The sequence below is a fragment of the Girardinichthys multiradiatus genome, chromosome 20 (genome assembly GCF_021462225.1).
Source record: "Girardinichthys multiradiatus isolate DD_20200921_A chromosome 20, DD_fGirMul_XY1, whole genome shotgun sequence".
NCBI classification, from domain to species: domain Eukaryota; kingdom Metazoa; phylum Chordata; class Actinopteri; order Cyprinodontiformes; family Goodeidae; genus Girardinichthys; species Girardinichthys multiradiatus.
In genome coordinates, this window is record NC_061812.1 from 53272254 (window position 1) to 53289135 (window position 16882).

The 16882-nt window shown below is 41.4% G+C and overlaps 2 protein-coding genes across 2 annotated transcripts; one reads left to right on the plus strand and one right to left on the minus strand.

Annotated features, from left to right (window-relative positions):
- Positions 1 to 1884: 1884 nt before the first annotated feature.
- On the plus strand, positions 1885 to 13105 carry ift52 (intraflagellar transport 52 homolog (Chlamydomonas)). The gene is made up of 14 exons (XM_047346377.1): positions 1885 to 2034; positions 2201 to 2369; positions 5318 to 5405; positions 5504 to 5633; positions 5731 to 5806; positions 5891 to 5962; positions 6051 to 6177; positions 6280 to 6363; positions 7751 to 7819; positions 7908 to 8062; positions 8137 to 8224; positions 8320 to 8428; positions 12563 to 12708; positions 12996 to 13105. The coding sequence occupies exons 2-14, from the start codon at positions 2248 to 2250 to the stop codon at positions 13020 to 13022; spliced, it is 1293 nt and encodes a 430-aa protein (XP_047202333.1). The 5' UTR covers positions 1885 to 2034; positions 2201 to 2247; the 3' UTR covers positions 13023 to 13105.
- A 2-nt stretch (positions 13106 to 13107) lies between these two features.
- si:ch73-303b9.1 lies at positions 13108 to 14113 on the minus strand. The gene is made up of 2 exons (XM_047346378.1): positions 13895 to 14113; positions 13108 to 13815 (listed from the first exon to the last, which is right to left on the minus strand). The coding sequence occupies exons 1-2, from the start codon at positions 13917 to 13919 to the stop codon at positions 13337 to 13339; spliced, it is 504 nt and encodes a 167-aa protein (XP_047202334.1). The 5' UTR covers positions 13920 to 14113; the 3' UTR covers positions 13108 to 13336.
- Between the last annotated feature and the right edge of the window lie 2769 nt (positions 14114 to 16882).

Below are 16882 nucleotides of genomic sequence, written 5' to 3' on the forward strand. Positions count from 1 at the left end.
AATCTGAAGAACTGGTTTAAAGTGCATCTGCAGAATCAACTCAGTCATGGTCTTTGAATTTTTACCTTAATTCCACCTGCAGAATATGAAACTGTACTCGCAAGGAAACCACAGACCGAGACGATGGACAAGAACTGCTCCCTAATCTTTATCCAGGTTTTATTCCTACTGTTTTAGTTGCTTTTATTTCCAGTGGTTCCGTAAAGTTCCCACAGATACAGAAACATCTACATCTACAGTACAGAAGGACTGGCATCTTTATTCAGTATTTGAAAAGGTGGTTGCCAAGAAGACGGGTGCAGGGAAGGTCATTTTTGCCAGCTGGGAGTCATTTCAAGAATATGTTGGTTTGAGAGAAATATTCGCAGCAGCTGAGAACTCTGACTAGGAAGAGTATAAGCTGACTGATACTAATCACTGCCTCATTGAGGAGCTAGCAGGACATGAAGGTGATAATCCATGATTTGTGTCATGTTCCTGAGGGAATGAGTGGAAAACACCAGCAGTCCAATCCACTGAATAACTACTGCACAAAACAAAGAGATACACCAAACACATGTTCAGTACTACGCAACAAGATATTCAAGATGGGACCACGAAAACAGAAAATTGTTCCACCTCTCGCGTACAAAAACACAACTTCATTCTGTTCTGGTTTGGAGGTTCTTGCAACTAGTTTCTCCGCCCCCCACCCAGAGGTGCCAACTGTTGAGTATACAGCTCAGAGTGAGAAAATGGTTTTGCAGGTGAGCTCAGTATTTTAAATGGTTGGCTGTAACTGTAACCTATTTATTTTGAAGAAACGAGTAGAAAGTTTAGGTCAACAACACTTTGTAGCTTGTTCAGCTTTTCATATCCAAACTTGGTGCTTGGTGACCAATGCCACTGTTAAGGTGCATCTTTATTTGCTGTCCGTTATTGGAAGACAAACTGAGATGCCTCAAGTTACATGGCCTCGTCTGAACCCTATCAAATTGATGTACGTCCTGAAACATTCAGATCCAACTCAAGTGCTGAACACTGATAGAAGCATACAGACGTGGGGTCAGGTGAGCTGGAGTGAAAGCAACCGCCTCACCCTGTTTAACATCGATATAACCAAATCATTCTGGATAGAAGAACATTTAGGACACAACACCACACCTTACCCATCAGAGGACAGAAGTAGAGAGGAACAACAGATTTGAAAAAAAAGAGCAAGGAAGTTTGACCTGAATCAAAACTTCTCATCCCCATTCCAAAGCTGCATTATCCAGAGCATCGACAGGAAAAGTTTAGTCAGGTCAGATGTCAGTGGGGTAAAAACTGGTGTCTTTTTATACATCTATTGTCTATTCCCGCTTGTCCCTGCAAGGACGCCAGTCTATTACAGGGACACACAACCATGCACACACACTCATACTTAAGGGCAATTTTGAGGGATCAATTACCCTTATAGTCATGTGTTTGGACTGTGAGAGGAACCCAGAGAACCTTAGGAGAACCCACACATGCACACAGAGAACAAGGAACATACATTCAGAAAGGATTGGAAAAGTGTTTATCTGGGTAAAGGTGGAGAGTGTGAAATAAAAGAAAAGCACAGAGTCCCTCCAGACAAGTATATGAGATCCAGTTTCCTCGGTCAGAGCCCTTTCCCTCCTCTAACTGATTTTAAATTACATGTTTACATTACATTAGTATAACACTGTTTTGAAATTTAAATAAAAAGGTAAGTATTGTAAACTAAATTTTGTGGCTACAGTTTGTTTTAATAAGACCATTTCACAACGATGGAATTTCTTTTTGTATTTATTGACCCAGTTTAGTGGAAATATGCATTCATATCCAGCTTTTACTGTAAAATATATAATTCAGGTTTAGTCAAAACTTAAAGGAAGCTCTTGTTTTGACACGTTACTACGTCACTCGGTTGCTATGTAGTTCGCGCCCTTGGTTACCACTTTTTCCCACGATGCATCGCTTCTAGGAGAGCTTTGGGATATTTATTTAACGCTTAATAACACCACGTACCAACATAACCTTCTACTGAAAGTGAGTCTTGTCTTGTATTTAATCAGATATTCGGATAGTTGACCTGCAGACGTCATACCGTTACCGAAGCTAACATTACGGCTAGCTTCCAAGGCTACATATGGTTGTAGTAGTCCGCTGAAGGCTTGATACTTTAAACTAACATTCAGTTTAAATCATTTTTTAGGCGTACGGAAGCACATGAAAGCCAAAGTCTAAGTCTGCATAATATAAATGATGGAGAAAGAACAACAGGGCTTCATAATCTTCAATGCTTCAAAAAGAGAGCTGTTTGGTACCCACAATGGCTACAAGTCCATGCAGAAGAGACTGAGAGCGCAGTGGAAGATCCAGAGGTAAGAAGCTGTGCTCAGCAGATGTTTAACTGAGGCATAATAAGTACGGCTGCATCTCAGTAAATAAGAATATCATCAAAAAGGTAAGTTAATTTTAGTAGTTCAGTTCAAAACGTGATATTGTAAAAACTGGTATCTGTTAAACCCAGTCGTACCTTTTCAAGAGTTTATTTCTTTTAATTGTTGATGATCGTGGCTTACAGCTGATGAAAACTCCAGATTAAGTTTCTGTTTGTATGTGAATATTGTATAAAAGCAATAAAAATGGTTTGAACTGCAGAAATGTTACGTTACAGCCATATTATGGTCTATGCAATCATAGGGAAAACTGCTGACTTCACAATTGTCCAGCAGACAATCACTGACACCCTCCACAATGAACGGAAGCTGCAGAAGGTTGCTGCTAAAGAAGCCCGGTGTTCACAGAGTGCTGCATCCAAGCATAGTAATGGAAAGTTGAGTGAAAGGAAGAAGTATTTCAGAAAATAATGCACAAGCAACAGGGATAACTTCTGCCTTGAGAGGACTTGACGCCTGCCCACACTGCCAATACCAGTTCAATATATTGAACATGTTATCGCTGTGTAGAGAAACTATGTGTTACTATCAGAAAACAAGGATGAGAGATGAGGAGCTGAGGACCACTACTATTAAAGCAACCAGGGCTTCCTTTACGCCTCAGCAGAACCATGGGCTGATCGACTCCATCCCACGCCACATTGATGCACGTTGAAGCAACATCAATGGAGTGCATTTACTGTACAGAACATGGAAATACTTTCCATCTCTGTTTTAAAAATACTTTCACTGGTCCCATGTTCTGATTTTCTGAGAAACTGAACTTTGGGGTTTCATTCACTGTGAGCCATAATCATTTTAAATCAACAGATATTAGCACTTGAAATCTATCATATCACTGTGTGTGTAATTAAATCTATAAATGAGGGTCACTTTTTGAATTAAAGTATGAAACTAATTGTAGCGACCATCAAGTTCCATTATTTTGGTCGTTTCTGGGTCTGGGTGGATCCAGGTTCCAACAAACAATATCCATACTGTCAAATATGTTGGGGAATGCTCCCATTTATTGAGCAGCTTGCGAGGTTTGATTGCTTAATCCACTGGGCTCTAACACAACACAAGATCACCATTAAAAGCAAGGCGTGGCCAACAGAGCGGTAAAAACCGTAGGACCTTCCCTCTCCCAAACCTTCTGCCTTCTCACCTCTGCACCTATATAACTTTCACCCCACACCGCCACCAGTGGTAGAACCAAATATAGGTCAGTGTGTAAACCAGCGTGAAAATACCACCCAAAACAAACCAAATAAAATAAATCAAACTATAACCCAAGAACATAAATGGCTCCTACACTAATTTCTATTCATTCAGATGCATCAGAAACACGGGCTGGTGTGAAAAAAAATGTTAGCTTCAAACAAAACAAAGCATCAAATTAGTGTTTGCATGAAATCTGCGTTGCTACAGTACCTACATCTACAGTGTGCTGTCTGGGCCGAAGATTTTGGCAGTGGCCAAAAAAAACGTGATTACATGTGTATGAAATAATGGCTGAGATGTGTGTCAGTTTCAGAAGTAAATATTCATTTCATTTTTATCCTGCCAGAAAATGATAATATAACCTTGTTTCAGTATTTAGCATCACAAGCGCAGGTGAAGCTGTGAAAGAGTCTGGCTGAAATGACTTCTAATCATCTAATTAATCAACTTATTGCTGGAAAAGACTTCCAGATTTACTGCAAACCATTATCATTCTGTAGTAACAATAGTTCCAAAGAAAAGTGTGAAGTAGGTGGAATAATATCATATTTTAATTCTTTTAAAGTTAGACCACAATTTTATCAGAAGTTCCCTGTCATGTCAAGCTCATTTAATGAGTTTATTGACATTAGAGCTGCACAATTGATCTTTTCACAATATCACTGTAATTATAATAGTAATTCATTTAATTTGAGGGCACTTTTCTAGACACTCAAGGACACCATACAAAGACAATCAATTAAAAACAAGCAATATAAGCAAAACAAAGAAGGAGACTAGACAATCCAATAGAAATAAAATTAAAACAGTTCAATGAAATAAGCAATTCAATTCTGAAAAGGTGTGTCTGGACTTGAAGGTTGAAAGTGATTGAATGTTACGGAGGTCATTGGGGAGTTGGTTCCAAAGATGGGGAGCAGAGCGGCTGAAGGCTCTCCTCCACATGGTGCTAAGAACAGTAGGAGGGACCTGAGATGGGAGTGTGTGGTGACATGAAGGTGTTCTGAGAGATAAGGAGCCAGGTTATGAATATACCTGAAAGTAAGAAGCATTACTTTGAACTGAATGTGGTTATAAACAAGGAGCCAGTTGGTAGCACTGTTGCCTTGCAGCAAGAAGGTCCTGGGTTCGACTCCCAGCTAGGGGTCTTTCTGCATGGAGTTTGCATGTTCTCCCCGTGCATGCGTGGGTTCTCACCGGGTACTCCGGCTTTCCCTCAAGGTCCAAAATCATGACTGTTAGGTTAACTGGTCTCTCTAAATTCCCCTTAGATATGAATGGGTGTGTGCTTGGTTGTTTGTCCTGTGTGTCTGTGTTGCCCTGTGATGGACGCTGCTGAAGATAGGCACCAGCTGGTGGGTGGATGGATGGATGGATGAATGAAAGTGGTGGGAACATTGTGATGATGGAAGAGAAACAAGGCTGTGTGTCAATTTTTATCATAATATTTAACAATAATTTAGCAAAGTCCTCTTTGTGGAATACTCTGCAGACCTATCCTCTCCTGATATATTTAAGACTTGGAGTACACACAACCACAGCACTCCTACATAGAAGCTCATTTCTGAAGTTAAAAGGAAACTAGGAGTATAAAACTGATTGAGCTCCATAGTTGTGTTGTGGTTTAGTAGAGGCCTCACTCATAAAGCACATTTTGTCTCTTTCAGTATGAAGGAAGAACTGTCTACAGAGAAGCTGAAAGGTGTCAAGCTGTGGATAACTGCTGGCCCAAGGGAGAAGTTCACAGCCTCAGAGGTGACTTAGCTGCAGTGAAATATTAAAAAAGATTTTAAGGTGCAGGAAGGGGGGTTGTTTTGCCTGCTTTTAGATCCTGCTTATCTCTTTTTTTACAGCTGGAGGTGCTGAAACACTACCTGGATGGAGGAGGAAATATGCTGGTCATGCTTGGAGAGGGAGGAGAAATGAAATACGACACAAACATCAATTTTCTTCTGGAGGAGTTTGGAATAATGGTCAACAATGGTGCATACTGAAGCATGATGCAGTGGCGGTGAAATAATCCCCATTAGAGGTGTTAACATTCTGCTGAATGGTTTCTGTTTCTCCTTCACTGCCACAGACGCTGTTGTGAGGAATGTGTACTACAAATACTTCCATCCCAAGGAGGCTCTTGTTTCTAACGGCGTGTTGAACAGGTCAGATCTGAGATTATGGTCTCCTTGTGGAAATGGACCATTTAATCTGCTTGTCTAAATCTCTTCCTTCTCCCTCTTGTTCAGAGAGATCAGTCGAGCTGCTGGAAAAGTAGTCAGAGGAGTAATTGAAGATGAAACAGTTGGAAACAACTCCCAGTAAATAGCTTGCTTTCACAGCACTGCTCTCTATGGTTGCTGTTCTCTTTCCCACTTGGATGAAACTGAGTTGCCTCTGTTTCAACAGGGCTCTCACATTCGTGTACCCTTACGGAGCCACACTGAGTGTGATCAAACCTGCTGTGGCCGTGCTTTCAACTGGTTCCGTCTGCTTCCCGCTCAACAGGCCTGTCCTGGCCTTCCACCATGGAAAGGCCAGTGGACCTTATTTGTTTACTTACTCACATGTTTTCTCTTCTCTTCATGATAAAGACCACCTGTAAAAATATGCAGAATGTTTCGTTGTTTTCACCTAGGAGTCTGGCAAGCTGGCTGTGTTGGGTTCTTGCCACATGTTCAGTGATCAGTACATCGACAAGGAAGAGAACAGTAAAATCACAGTGAGTCCAGATGTACAGTGTTATAAGAACTTTGTGTCTGGTTACCCGCGTTAAGGTTTTAAAAAGCTATGTTTTCTAATTGGTAGAAGCAATATGTATGGAGAGCCGTTTCATTCCAAATAAAATAAATAAATAAATACTGCTATTGATAAATTATTAATAAATATTCCATGAAATAAAACAAAAATAATTATGTTAAAATAATTTTTTTTATCTTGTTTTATTTCATTCATTTCAAGATTTATTTAATTTACTTAAAGATTTATTTATTTCATAATGCAGTTTTATTTTGTGACACTTTTATTTTGTAAAGCTACTTTATGTATTTCAGTGACTTTTACTTTTTAACCCCGTTTTTCATTTTAAGCTCTTTTTATTTCATGTTCTTATATTCAAATGAGGGGGCGGAGTTTTATCTGTGGGGCGGTGCTGGGACAGCAGGGCGGAGCTCAATTCGTGGTTGATGGGAAGATGGATGGAGCCAATTACAGGGCAATCCTGGAAGGAAACCTGTTGGAGTCTGCAGAAGACTTGAGACTGGAGCGGAGGTTCACCTTCCAGCAGGACAACGACCCTAAACATAAAGCCAGGGCTACAATGGCATGGTTGAAAATAAAACATATTAATGTGTTTGAATGGCCCAGTCAAAGTTCAGACCTAAACCTAATTGAGAATATGTGGCAAGATCTGAAAACTGCTGTTCACAAACGCTCTCTATCTAATCTGAGCTTGAGCTGTTGTGCAAAGAAGAATTGGCAATAATTTCAGTCACTAGACATGAAAAGCTGGTGGAGACACACCCTAAAAGACTTGCAGCTATAATTGCAGCAAAAGGTGGTTCCACCAAGTATTGACTAAGGGGCACTGAATACTTTGCACAACTCCCTGTTCAGTTTTTTATTTGTAAAACAGAAAAAGAAATCATGTATAAATTTCACTCCACAATTGTGTACCACTTTGTGTTTCACATAAAATTCCAATAAAATATATTTATGTTTGCGGTTGTGATGTGACAATATTTGGAAAAGTTCAAGGGGTGTGAATACTTTTACAAGCCCCTGTATAAGTGCAGTCACGGCCCCACAAACACAAATAGTGCTCTTAAATCTACAAACTTTTAATGAAACAGGCTGTTTGGCTGTTTGAAACATTGGGTAATGCAGCACTGCCCCTCCCCTACTTGTTGCTACACATACCTGTCAGTTATAAAAAAGATACGTTTGGATTTTTGGAAATATTACCAGTCATGAAAAACATGCTGGATAACTGCAATATGTTGTATTTTTCTAGCAGCAGGCAGAATAAAAGTGTTGTTTATTTTTTTAAAGCAATTAAATCCTTTGCCGTTTGTTGACTCTCTTTTTTTTTTTTCTTCATTTCATTCCAGGATGTTGTGCTTCAGTGGTTCATGTCTGAAAACATTCAGCTGAACCAGATTGACGCAGAAGATCCAGAGGTGCGTAGATTGGACCTTACTAAAAGATGGTCACTAAACACCAGAGTTAGCTCAGCTCCTTCTTCTTAACATCTTCTTTGTCGGCTAGATTGCGGATTACACGATGCTGCCAGACACGGGCTGCCTGTCAGAACAGCTCCGAGTGTGTTTACAGGAGGGAGATGAGAACCCTCGGGACTTCACCTCCCTCTTTGATATGTCTTTGTTTAATCTGTCCACCGACAGTTTACCAGAAGTCCAAAGGTATGGAAACAGAGCATTCCATCACAACCCTATTGTTTTTTTACCCCCTCATAGCTAAAACCAGTTTTTTGCAGCGCTTTTAAGCAGCTCAATGTAAAACATGAGCCACTTCAGCTCATCACGCCACAGTTTGAGACGCCACTTCCTCAGCTTCAGCCGGCTGTAAGTCTCTGGGTTTAACATTCACAGAATAGGACCGGTTTGGTCCGGAGACAACATTTTACTGCAATAATGGATGTTTTTTTTTTCCCTTTAAGGTCTTTCCGCCTGCCTTAAGTGAATTGCCTCCTCCCATGCTCGACCTGTTTGATCTGGATGAAACGTTCTCCTCTGAGAAAGTACGCCTCGCCCAACTGACCAATAAATGTAAGAAGATAAGACTCCACAATATTCTTTTTCCTATTACGTTGGTAGCTAGAAATGTATGTGCATTCCAATCACTTTCTATTCCAGATTGTGAAACAGTGACCCACCATACTTTGCAAAAGCATTTACACCCCTACAACACTTCCATATTTTATGGCATAATTTCAATAACTCCAATGTATTTTGGGTAGACAATGGAAGACACCTGACATGACGGGGAGAAAGTTCTGGAGATGTATGAACAGGATTAGGTTATAAAACAATATTTTAAATTTTGAACATCTCATAAGACACTGTTCAATCTATCATCAAAAAATGGAAACTGGAACAACTACAAACCTACCAAGACATAAAGGTACATCTCAGAAAATTTGAATATTGTGAAAAGGTTCAATATATTTTGTCATTCATTTCAGAAAGTTAAACATATATTATACAGATCCATTACACATAGAGGGAAATATTTCAAGCTTTTATTTCATGTAACTTTGGCGATTATGGCTTACAGATAATGAAAACACCAGCAAAGGTATTCTTGGCCTCTAAACTCTCTCAGTCTGGGTCAGTAGGCTCCACAATCATGGGGAAGACAGTTGACTGGACAGATGTCCAGAAGATAGTCATTTACTCCCTACACAAAGAGGGTAAGCCACAGAAGGTCACTGCTAAAGGAGATGGTTGTTTACCGAGTGCTACATTTAAACATATCCATAGAAAGTTAAGTGGAAGGAAAAAGCGTTGTGGAAAAAGGTGCACCAGCATTAGGAATAACTGCAGCCTTGAGAGGATTGTGAAGCAAAATAATTCAAGAATTTGGAGGAGCTTAACAAGGAGTGGACTGAGGCTGGAGTCGGTGCATCGAGAACCATTATACACAGATGATCCCTTAACATTGGCTACAAGCATCTTACCTGGGCAAAGGACTGGACTGTTGCTCAGTGGTCCAAAGTTCTCTTCACAGATGAAAGTTAAGTTTCATTTGGAAATCAAGGTTCCAGAGTCTGGAGGAAGAGTGGAGAGCCACAGAATCCACGTTGCTTGAAATCCAGTGTGCAATTTCCACAGTCAGTAGTGGTTTGGGGGCCATATCATCTGCTGGTATTGGTCCACTATGTTTAAGTCCACAGTCAATCTACCAGGAAGTTCTAAAGCACTTTAGTCTTCTTTCTGTTGACAAGCTTTATGAAGAGGCTGATTTTATTTTCCAGCAGAACTTGGCACCTGCCCACAGTGCCACAGGTACCAAAAGCTGGTTCAGTGACCATGGTGTTCTTGTTCTTGATTGGCCAGCAAACTCCCCTCACCTGAACCTCATAGAAAATCTATGGGATGTTGTCAAGAGGAAGATAAGAGACATCAGACCAAACAAGACAAATGACCTGAAGGCAACTATCAAGGCAACCTGGGGTTCCAATACAACTCAGCCAAAGAATGATCGCTCCTATGCTACGCCGCATTGATGAAGTCATTCATGCAAAAGCAGCTCCGACCAAGTATTGGGGGCATAGAAATGGACAAACTTTCAGAAGCCTGACATCTCTGTTTTAAATATATATTTGATTGATCTTATGTGATATTCTAATTTTCTGAGACACAACATTTGGGGTTTTTATTCACTGTAAGCTATAATCATCTAAATTACAACAAATAAAGGCTTGAAATATTAATCAGAATGAGAATCAGCTTTATTGCCAAGTTTGTGCATACAAACAAAGAATTTGACTCCGGTACACTTTGCTCTTTGGTTTTGTTTTTGCATTACAGAATATACAAATTTACAATTTACAATATACACATATATAATAAAAAGGTACATTTGCAACATCTGTATGCTGTTGTTCTCTACTCTATTAAATGTTCATCAGAGAAACAGCCTGGGGGAAGAAACTGTCTCTGTGGCAGCTGGTTTTAGTGAACAGTGCTCTGTAGCGCCACCTGAAGGTAAAACTCTGAACAGTTTATGTGCAGGGTGTGTGGGGTCTGCAGAGATTTTAGCAGCTCTTTTCCTGACCCTTGACCTATATAAATCCTGGATGGAGGGAAGGTCAGCTCTGATGATTCTCTCTGCAGTCCTGATTATTCGTTGCAGTCTGGACCTGTCCTGTTTTGTGGATGATCCAAACCACACTGAGATGGATGAAGACAGGACAGACTGAATGATGGCAGTGTAGAAGATGACCAGCAGCTCCTGTGGAAGGTTGAACTTCTTGAGTTGCCTCAGGAAGTACAGTCTCTGCTGGGCCTTCTTTCAAACAGCGTCTATGTGTGAAGACCATCTCAGGTCCTCAGAGATGGTGGTTCCTAAGAACCTGAAGTGGTCCACAGCCGATACAGTGTTGTTGAGGATGGTGAGGGTGGTGTATGGGGGTGGTGTTCTCCTAAAGTCCACCACCATTTCCACAGTCTTGAGTGGGTTCAGTTCAAGGTGGTTCTGACCGCACCAGTGGACCAGCCGATCCACCTGCTGTCTGTATGCAGACTCATCACCGTCCTGGATCAGTCCAATGACAGTGGTGTCGTCTGCAAACTTAAGGAGTTTCACGGACGAGTCCGATGAGGTGCAGTCATTTGTTTACAGAGAGAAGAGGAGTGGGGGTAGAACACACCCCTGGGGGGCACCAGTACTTATTGATCTGGATCAGGAGAAGATGCTCCCCAGTCTCACCTGCTGCTGTCGGTCCATCAGGAAGCTGTTGATCCACTGACAGGTGGAGGCTGGGACGTTGAGCTGTGTGAGCTTCTGGTGGAGGATGTCTGGTATGATGGTGTTGAAGGCCGAGCTGAAGTCTAAAACAGGATCCTGGCGTACGTCCCTGGATGGTCGAGGTGTTGCAGGATGAAGTGTAGACCTAAGTTAACAGCATCATCTGCCGACCTGTTTGCTCAGTAAGCAAATTGCAGGAGGTCCAGCAGGGGGCCTGTGATGTCTTTCAGGTGCTTCAACACCAGCCTCTCAAAGGACTTCATGACCACAGACGTCAGGGCTACAGGCCTGTAGTCATTTAATCCTAGGATGGTGGGTTTCTTAGGAACCGGGATGATGGTGGATCGTTTGAGGCAGGAGGGGACCTCACATTTCTCCAGTGACTTGTTGAAGATCCTTGTGAAGATCAGAGCGAGTTGATTTGCGCAGGCTTTCAGACATGATGGGGAGACGTTATCAGGTCATCCAGCTTTCTTTGCTTTCATGCGCTGAAAGAGCCTGAAAGGATGAATCTATATGAGTTTCACTTTGTGAGTTGACTGACAATAAATATTGAACTTCTTCACAATATTCCAATTTTTATAGATATACCTGTAGGTTTACACCTAAAGTGACAGGCTGTGAAAGGAAAGCATTAATCAGAGAAGCAGTCAAGAAACCCATGCTAACTCTGGAGGAGATCCACAGCTCATGTGGGATAATTTGTTTACCGGAAAACTTTGTCATGAAATCTTCAAATTTGGTCATTACAGAATACGCAGAAGAAAAAACAATCAGTTGTTGAAAGGCCATAGGATGTAAAATTTGTAGTTTGCCACAAACCATCTAGTTCCAACACATTGAAGGTGGTGCTCGGGTCAGATGAGATCAGAATTAAGCTTTACATGCTAAACAATATTTAAGTGCCATGACATACTGTGGTAGTAGCATCATGCTGGGGATCATCAGGGGATGTGGATGTCTGTTTAAAAATGCTCCCCATCCAATCTGACTTGAGCTATTTTTCATAAAAGACTGGGCATATCTTAGTTTTATTTTCTCTCAATTCTTCTTTCATTAATTGTTTAAACTGCTTTATGCATAATTACTAAGTCACCATGTATGGTCTCTTTGACCTGACATTGCTCCCGGTTTAATTCGGTCTTACACTGCACATTTAGGTGCCCAGCATATGCCTGGACCATATATTACAGATTACTTTTTTTCACATTAAAAACAGAAACTAAGTTTTAAAGCTTGTGGTCATCTATTTGTACACACTTGATTTAACATGCAGTGGTAGATGTAGCTGGACTAGAATACAGCTTCCTGCAATATCTTGAAGGATCAAGCGTTACTTAAAGCCACAATTGTCTCAAGCCCCCCTTAAGGAAAACAGTTAACAAATCTTTGAAATTAACAAGTTATATGCTCTCATGTTTTTACACCAGGCACTGATGATGATCTTGAATTTTATGTTCGCAAATGTGGTGAAATTTTGGGTGCGACTCCAAAATTGGATAAAGATCAGAGGGATGCCAAACACATCTTGGAACACATCTTCTTCCAGGTGGTAGAATTCAAGAAGCTTAACCAGGTGAGATGCTCTGACAATCTGGTAGGAGCGGTGACCCTTGATTCTGAGTGTTCTGCAAACAGGGTTAGGGTTACTGAATTATCTCCTCATGCCAGGTCACCAATTTCTGTAGAAGCCTTAGAATGAGATTTAAAAACTACCGGTAAACAAAAAAACACTCCATAGCAGGGATGCATTTTGGAATTGCAGGGTACCATACCTTCCAGGACCAGAGTTGGACCCCCCTGATAAGCTATGACTGCTAATGATGGAAGCCTCAACTAAAACAAATGTTTTACTTCTTGCAGGAACACGACATCGACCCCGAGACATGATTCACTCCACTGATTGGAACCGCAATCATGTTAGACTTCTTCGTAAAGGTTTCAATAAAAACCACATGGTGACGGAGACTAAACAGACGGCATATTCAGCAAATCTTTATTTTGCATTGCTTTCTATGTAATGGAAACAAATACAGATAAATGCATTTTAATAGAATATTTATCTTTACAAAAAAAAAAGAAAAGAAAAATTTAAAATGTCTATAGTTTACCCCAGAGGGAGACTACAAGTCACCATCAGTTGTGAAAAGCTGGTTTTCCTTCCACCAAGTTTTGACCACAGTCAGCGCGTTTCAGTTGGTTCCCTAATCAAGGGAAACTTCAGGAAGGGAATGCTGCTGGGGTTTTGGGTTCCATGTCTGCTCCTGAGTGCTGGTGTCCATTAAAAACCTTGGGCTGTTGCTCTCTGATTTGATCAGAGAGACATCCCATGAGATTTGTGAGGCAGTGAGATCACCATACGACTGGTCGAAACATGTGGCATTTGGGGGCTTTCTGACGAGCACCTGAGGGGTAGAGAACTTCCCCTGCAGAGGGATGGTGGGGTTACTGTTGTCTGCGGCCTGTGTGTTGGAACCACGAGGTGAAAACCCCCCACAAGGAGAAAAGGCATCCAGTGAAAGGCAGAGGGAAGCCAGCATGGAAGGCTTGCCGTCACCTCCGGTGTTACTGAACAGCTTTGGTGTTGGCAGCTGTTCCAGAGACAAAGCAGACAGCAAACTCTGCTCCCCAAAGAACTTTCTGTCCAACTCCGACGGAGAGGAGCACTCAAAGCTTTTCACGTCTAGAAAGGGAAATGTTTGGAATAAAAATGTGCCCTAATCAGATGTAAATTAGGCTGTTTTCAAAAACATCCACCTTACCTTTGAAGACAAATGCTGTCTCCATTTTGTTCTGAGGGCAGTAAGTGGGTCAGTGAGCTTCAGGTGGGTTTTACCTGTTGTAGCTGCTGGTTAATTGGACCAGCTGGAGTCTGAGCAAGTCATCAGTCTGGATCAGGAGGGGGAGTACATGTAGCCTTGCACAAGTAGAAATGGTTCTGAAATCGTTTTTAAAAATGGAAAAGATTAAAACTGTATAAACTTCCTGTATTCAACGAGTCTCCTAGTCTGTTTTAAAACGTGTATGCTTCTAGAAGGAAGGAGAAATGTAGAGCTGTTATATGATCACATTTTATTGGTTGACGTTTATCTCTTTAACAATTTATTAATGTTTTATTTAAATAATTGAATCGCTGTACAGATGCATATTGTATTTCATTGGTAGACGTCCATACCACCTGAGAGGAGTGATTGACAATCCGATGGACGTGCATGTAAACGCCTGACAGAATCAAGTTGTAGTGAATGAGGAAAGCTGACCTTAGTGCGCATGTGCATTTAAACGCATTATGATTGGATTGATTGTGTGCTCATATAAACCATGAAATCCGATTAGTTTTTAGTCTGAATACATTTCAATCTGATCGTGAAACTGTGTCCATGTAAACATAGCTAGGCGGATTACAATTTCATTCCGATCCTGCCGAATCCGATCAGAATATTCCGATAGACAAGTTTACATGACACATTTTTAATCCGATTTATTCGATTACTTATGTCCATGTAAACGTAGCTAGTGTTTGATTTGGTTGCCAATGTTTAACTAGCAGATATTCCACTCTTTAAGTGAAAAGTTAATTAAGGAATTTCCAGGTCTCTGATTGGACAGGTCCCTTGCAAGAAGGAAGTGCATGCTAAGTGACACACAGCACAGCTACCGTGAAAAGCGTCACTGCCATGTCTCCCAGGAGGCAGTACAGGAAGAAACTTCCCTGCACAGAGATTTCAAATGGTTGAAGCTTAAAAAAACTGGACTAGAGGCAATTTAAAGAGTTCAAAGTCCCATCAATAAATTCATATTAGATGGATATCTTTGCAGGACTGGTAGCTCCACACATCATGGTGCTCTGCTGAGATTTCATTCTGCGGTTTGACTTGGTTTCTACAGGCAGGCTGAACAGAAAAGGAATAAGTCTGCAGGAGTAAACAGAAAATTGAACGAAAAGTAATTGAATAAATGGACAGATTAAATTAATTTAAGCATGGATAAGACATAAATCAATGTTACATATACAACATCAACAATGTTCAATAGTTTCTCCGCTGATGTATTTCCGGAAGCTTCAGTTATTTATAATACATGAAGGGGTGCAAAATAAATGCTTTGATACATTCACATTTATAGATAAGAAAATATTCCTAAAGTAGCAAGGTTATTTAGAAGTCCGTTTTTTTATTTTTGCTAATGATCCTCAAAATAAGAGGAACCTGGATTTCATCCACCATACATTAAATGGCAGGATACAGTACTGGAAGAACAGAGACAGAAGAGATGATCCATAGTCTCAATATCCTTATCACAACCTTCAGTTCTAGTGATCCAGATTTAATTTTCTACAAGTTATTGTTCTGATTGGTAAATATTATATAGTTAAACTAAAGCTATTTGACTTTTGGAGTTTTAGGGCAATCCAAACATTTTGGGCCACAAAAAAAATGTTTTGACCATATAGCATTGAAGACCATGTTTGTCATTTTGTTTAAAAACAAAAATTTTTTATCTCATAATGATGAGAAAACATAATAACTATTGGATAGTTAGTGTGGCAAAATTATTATGAAATTTCTTATAATTATCTTGTTGCTATCTCAAGATTATAAAATAATGTCTCATAAATAAGAGATAGCAAGCTCCCAGTATACTACCATTGCTACCATGCAATTGCTATGCTACTGTTTGAAATCATTAAAATTTCCAAAAATGGCTCTAAAAACTTGTATCCGGGATCTCGTTCTTTCGGTCATGACCCAAAGTTCATGGCCATAGGTGAGGGTAGGAACGTAGACCGACCGGTAAATTGAGAGCTTTGCTTTTCGGCTCAGCTCTCTCTTCACCACAACGGACCGGCACAGCGCCCCCATTACTGTGGCAGCTGCACCGATCCGTCTGTCGATCTCCCGCTCCATTCTTCCCTCACTCGTGAACAAAACCCCGAGATACTTAAACTCCTCCACTTGAGGCAGGAACTCCCCTCCGACCTGAAAAGGACAAGCCACCCTTTTCCGGTCGAGTACCATGGCCTCGGACTTGGAGGAGCTGATCTTCATCCCAGCCGCTTCACACTTGGCTGCGAACCGCCACAGCGCATGCTGTAGGTCTTGTCTAGATGGGGCCAGCAGGACCACGTCATCTAAAAAAAGAAGAGATGAAATCCACTGGTCCCCAAACCAGACCCCCTCCGGCCCTTGGCTGCGTCTAGAAATCCTGCCCATAAAAGTTATGAACAGGACCGGTGACAAAGGGCAGCCCTGCCGGAGTCCAACATGCACTGGGAACAGGTCCGACTTAGTGCCGGCAATGCGGACCAAACTCCTGCTCTGCACGTACAGAGATCGGATGGCCCCTAATAAAGGGCCCCCGATTCCATACTCCTGGAGCACCCCCCACAGGGCATCACGAGGAACACAGTCGAATGCTTTCTCCAGGTCCACAAAACACATGTGAACCGGTTGGGCAACTCCCATGAACCCTCGAGTACCCTGTAGAGGGTATAGAGCTGGTCCAGTGTTCCACGGCCGGGACAAAAACAACACTGCTCCTCCTGAAGCCGAGGTTCGACTATCGGTCGGACTCTCCTCTCCAATACCCTGGCGTAGGCCTTATCAGGGAGGCTGAGGAGTGTGATCCCCTTGCCACCATGGAGCTTTTTAACCACCTCGTTGACTTCAGCCTGGGTGATGAAAGAGTCCAACCCCGAGTCCCCAGCCTCTGTTTCCACCACGGAATGCATGATGGCAGGATTGAGGAGA

Excerpts from the sequence above, each read along its gene's own strand:
- ift52 (XM_047346377.1), top strand. The coding sequence starts at position 2,248 with ATGATGGAGAAAGAACAACAGGGCTTCATAATCTTCAATGCTTCAAAA. Across the intron at positions 6,364-7,750 it reads AAGAGAACAGTAAAATCACA|GATGTTGTGCTTCAGTGGTT; the intron begins GTGAGTCCAGAT and ends ATTTCATTCCAG. Across the intron at positions 8,225-8,319 it reads TTCCTCAGCTTCAGCCGGCT|GTCTTTCCGCCTGCCTTAAG; the intron begins GTAAGTCTCTGG and ends TTTCCCTTTAAG.
- si:ch73-303b9.1 (XM_047346378.1), bottom strand. The coding sequence starts at position 13,919 with ATGGAGACAGCATTTGTCTTCAAAG. Across the intron at positions 13,816-13,894 it reads GACAGCATTTGTCTTCAAAG|ACGTGAAAAGCTTTGAGTGC; the intron begins GTAAGGTGGATG and ends TTCCCTTTCTAG.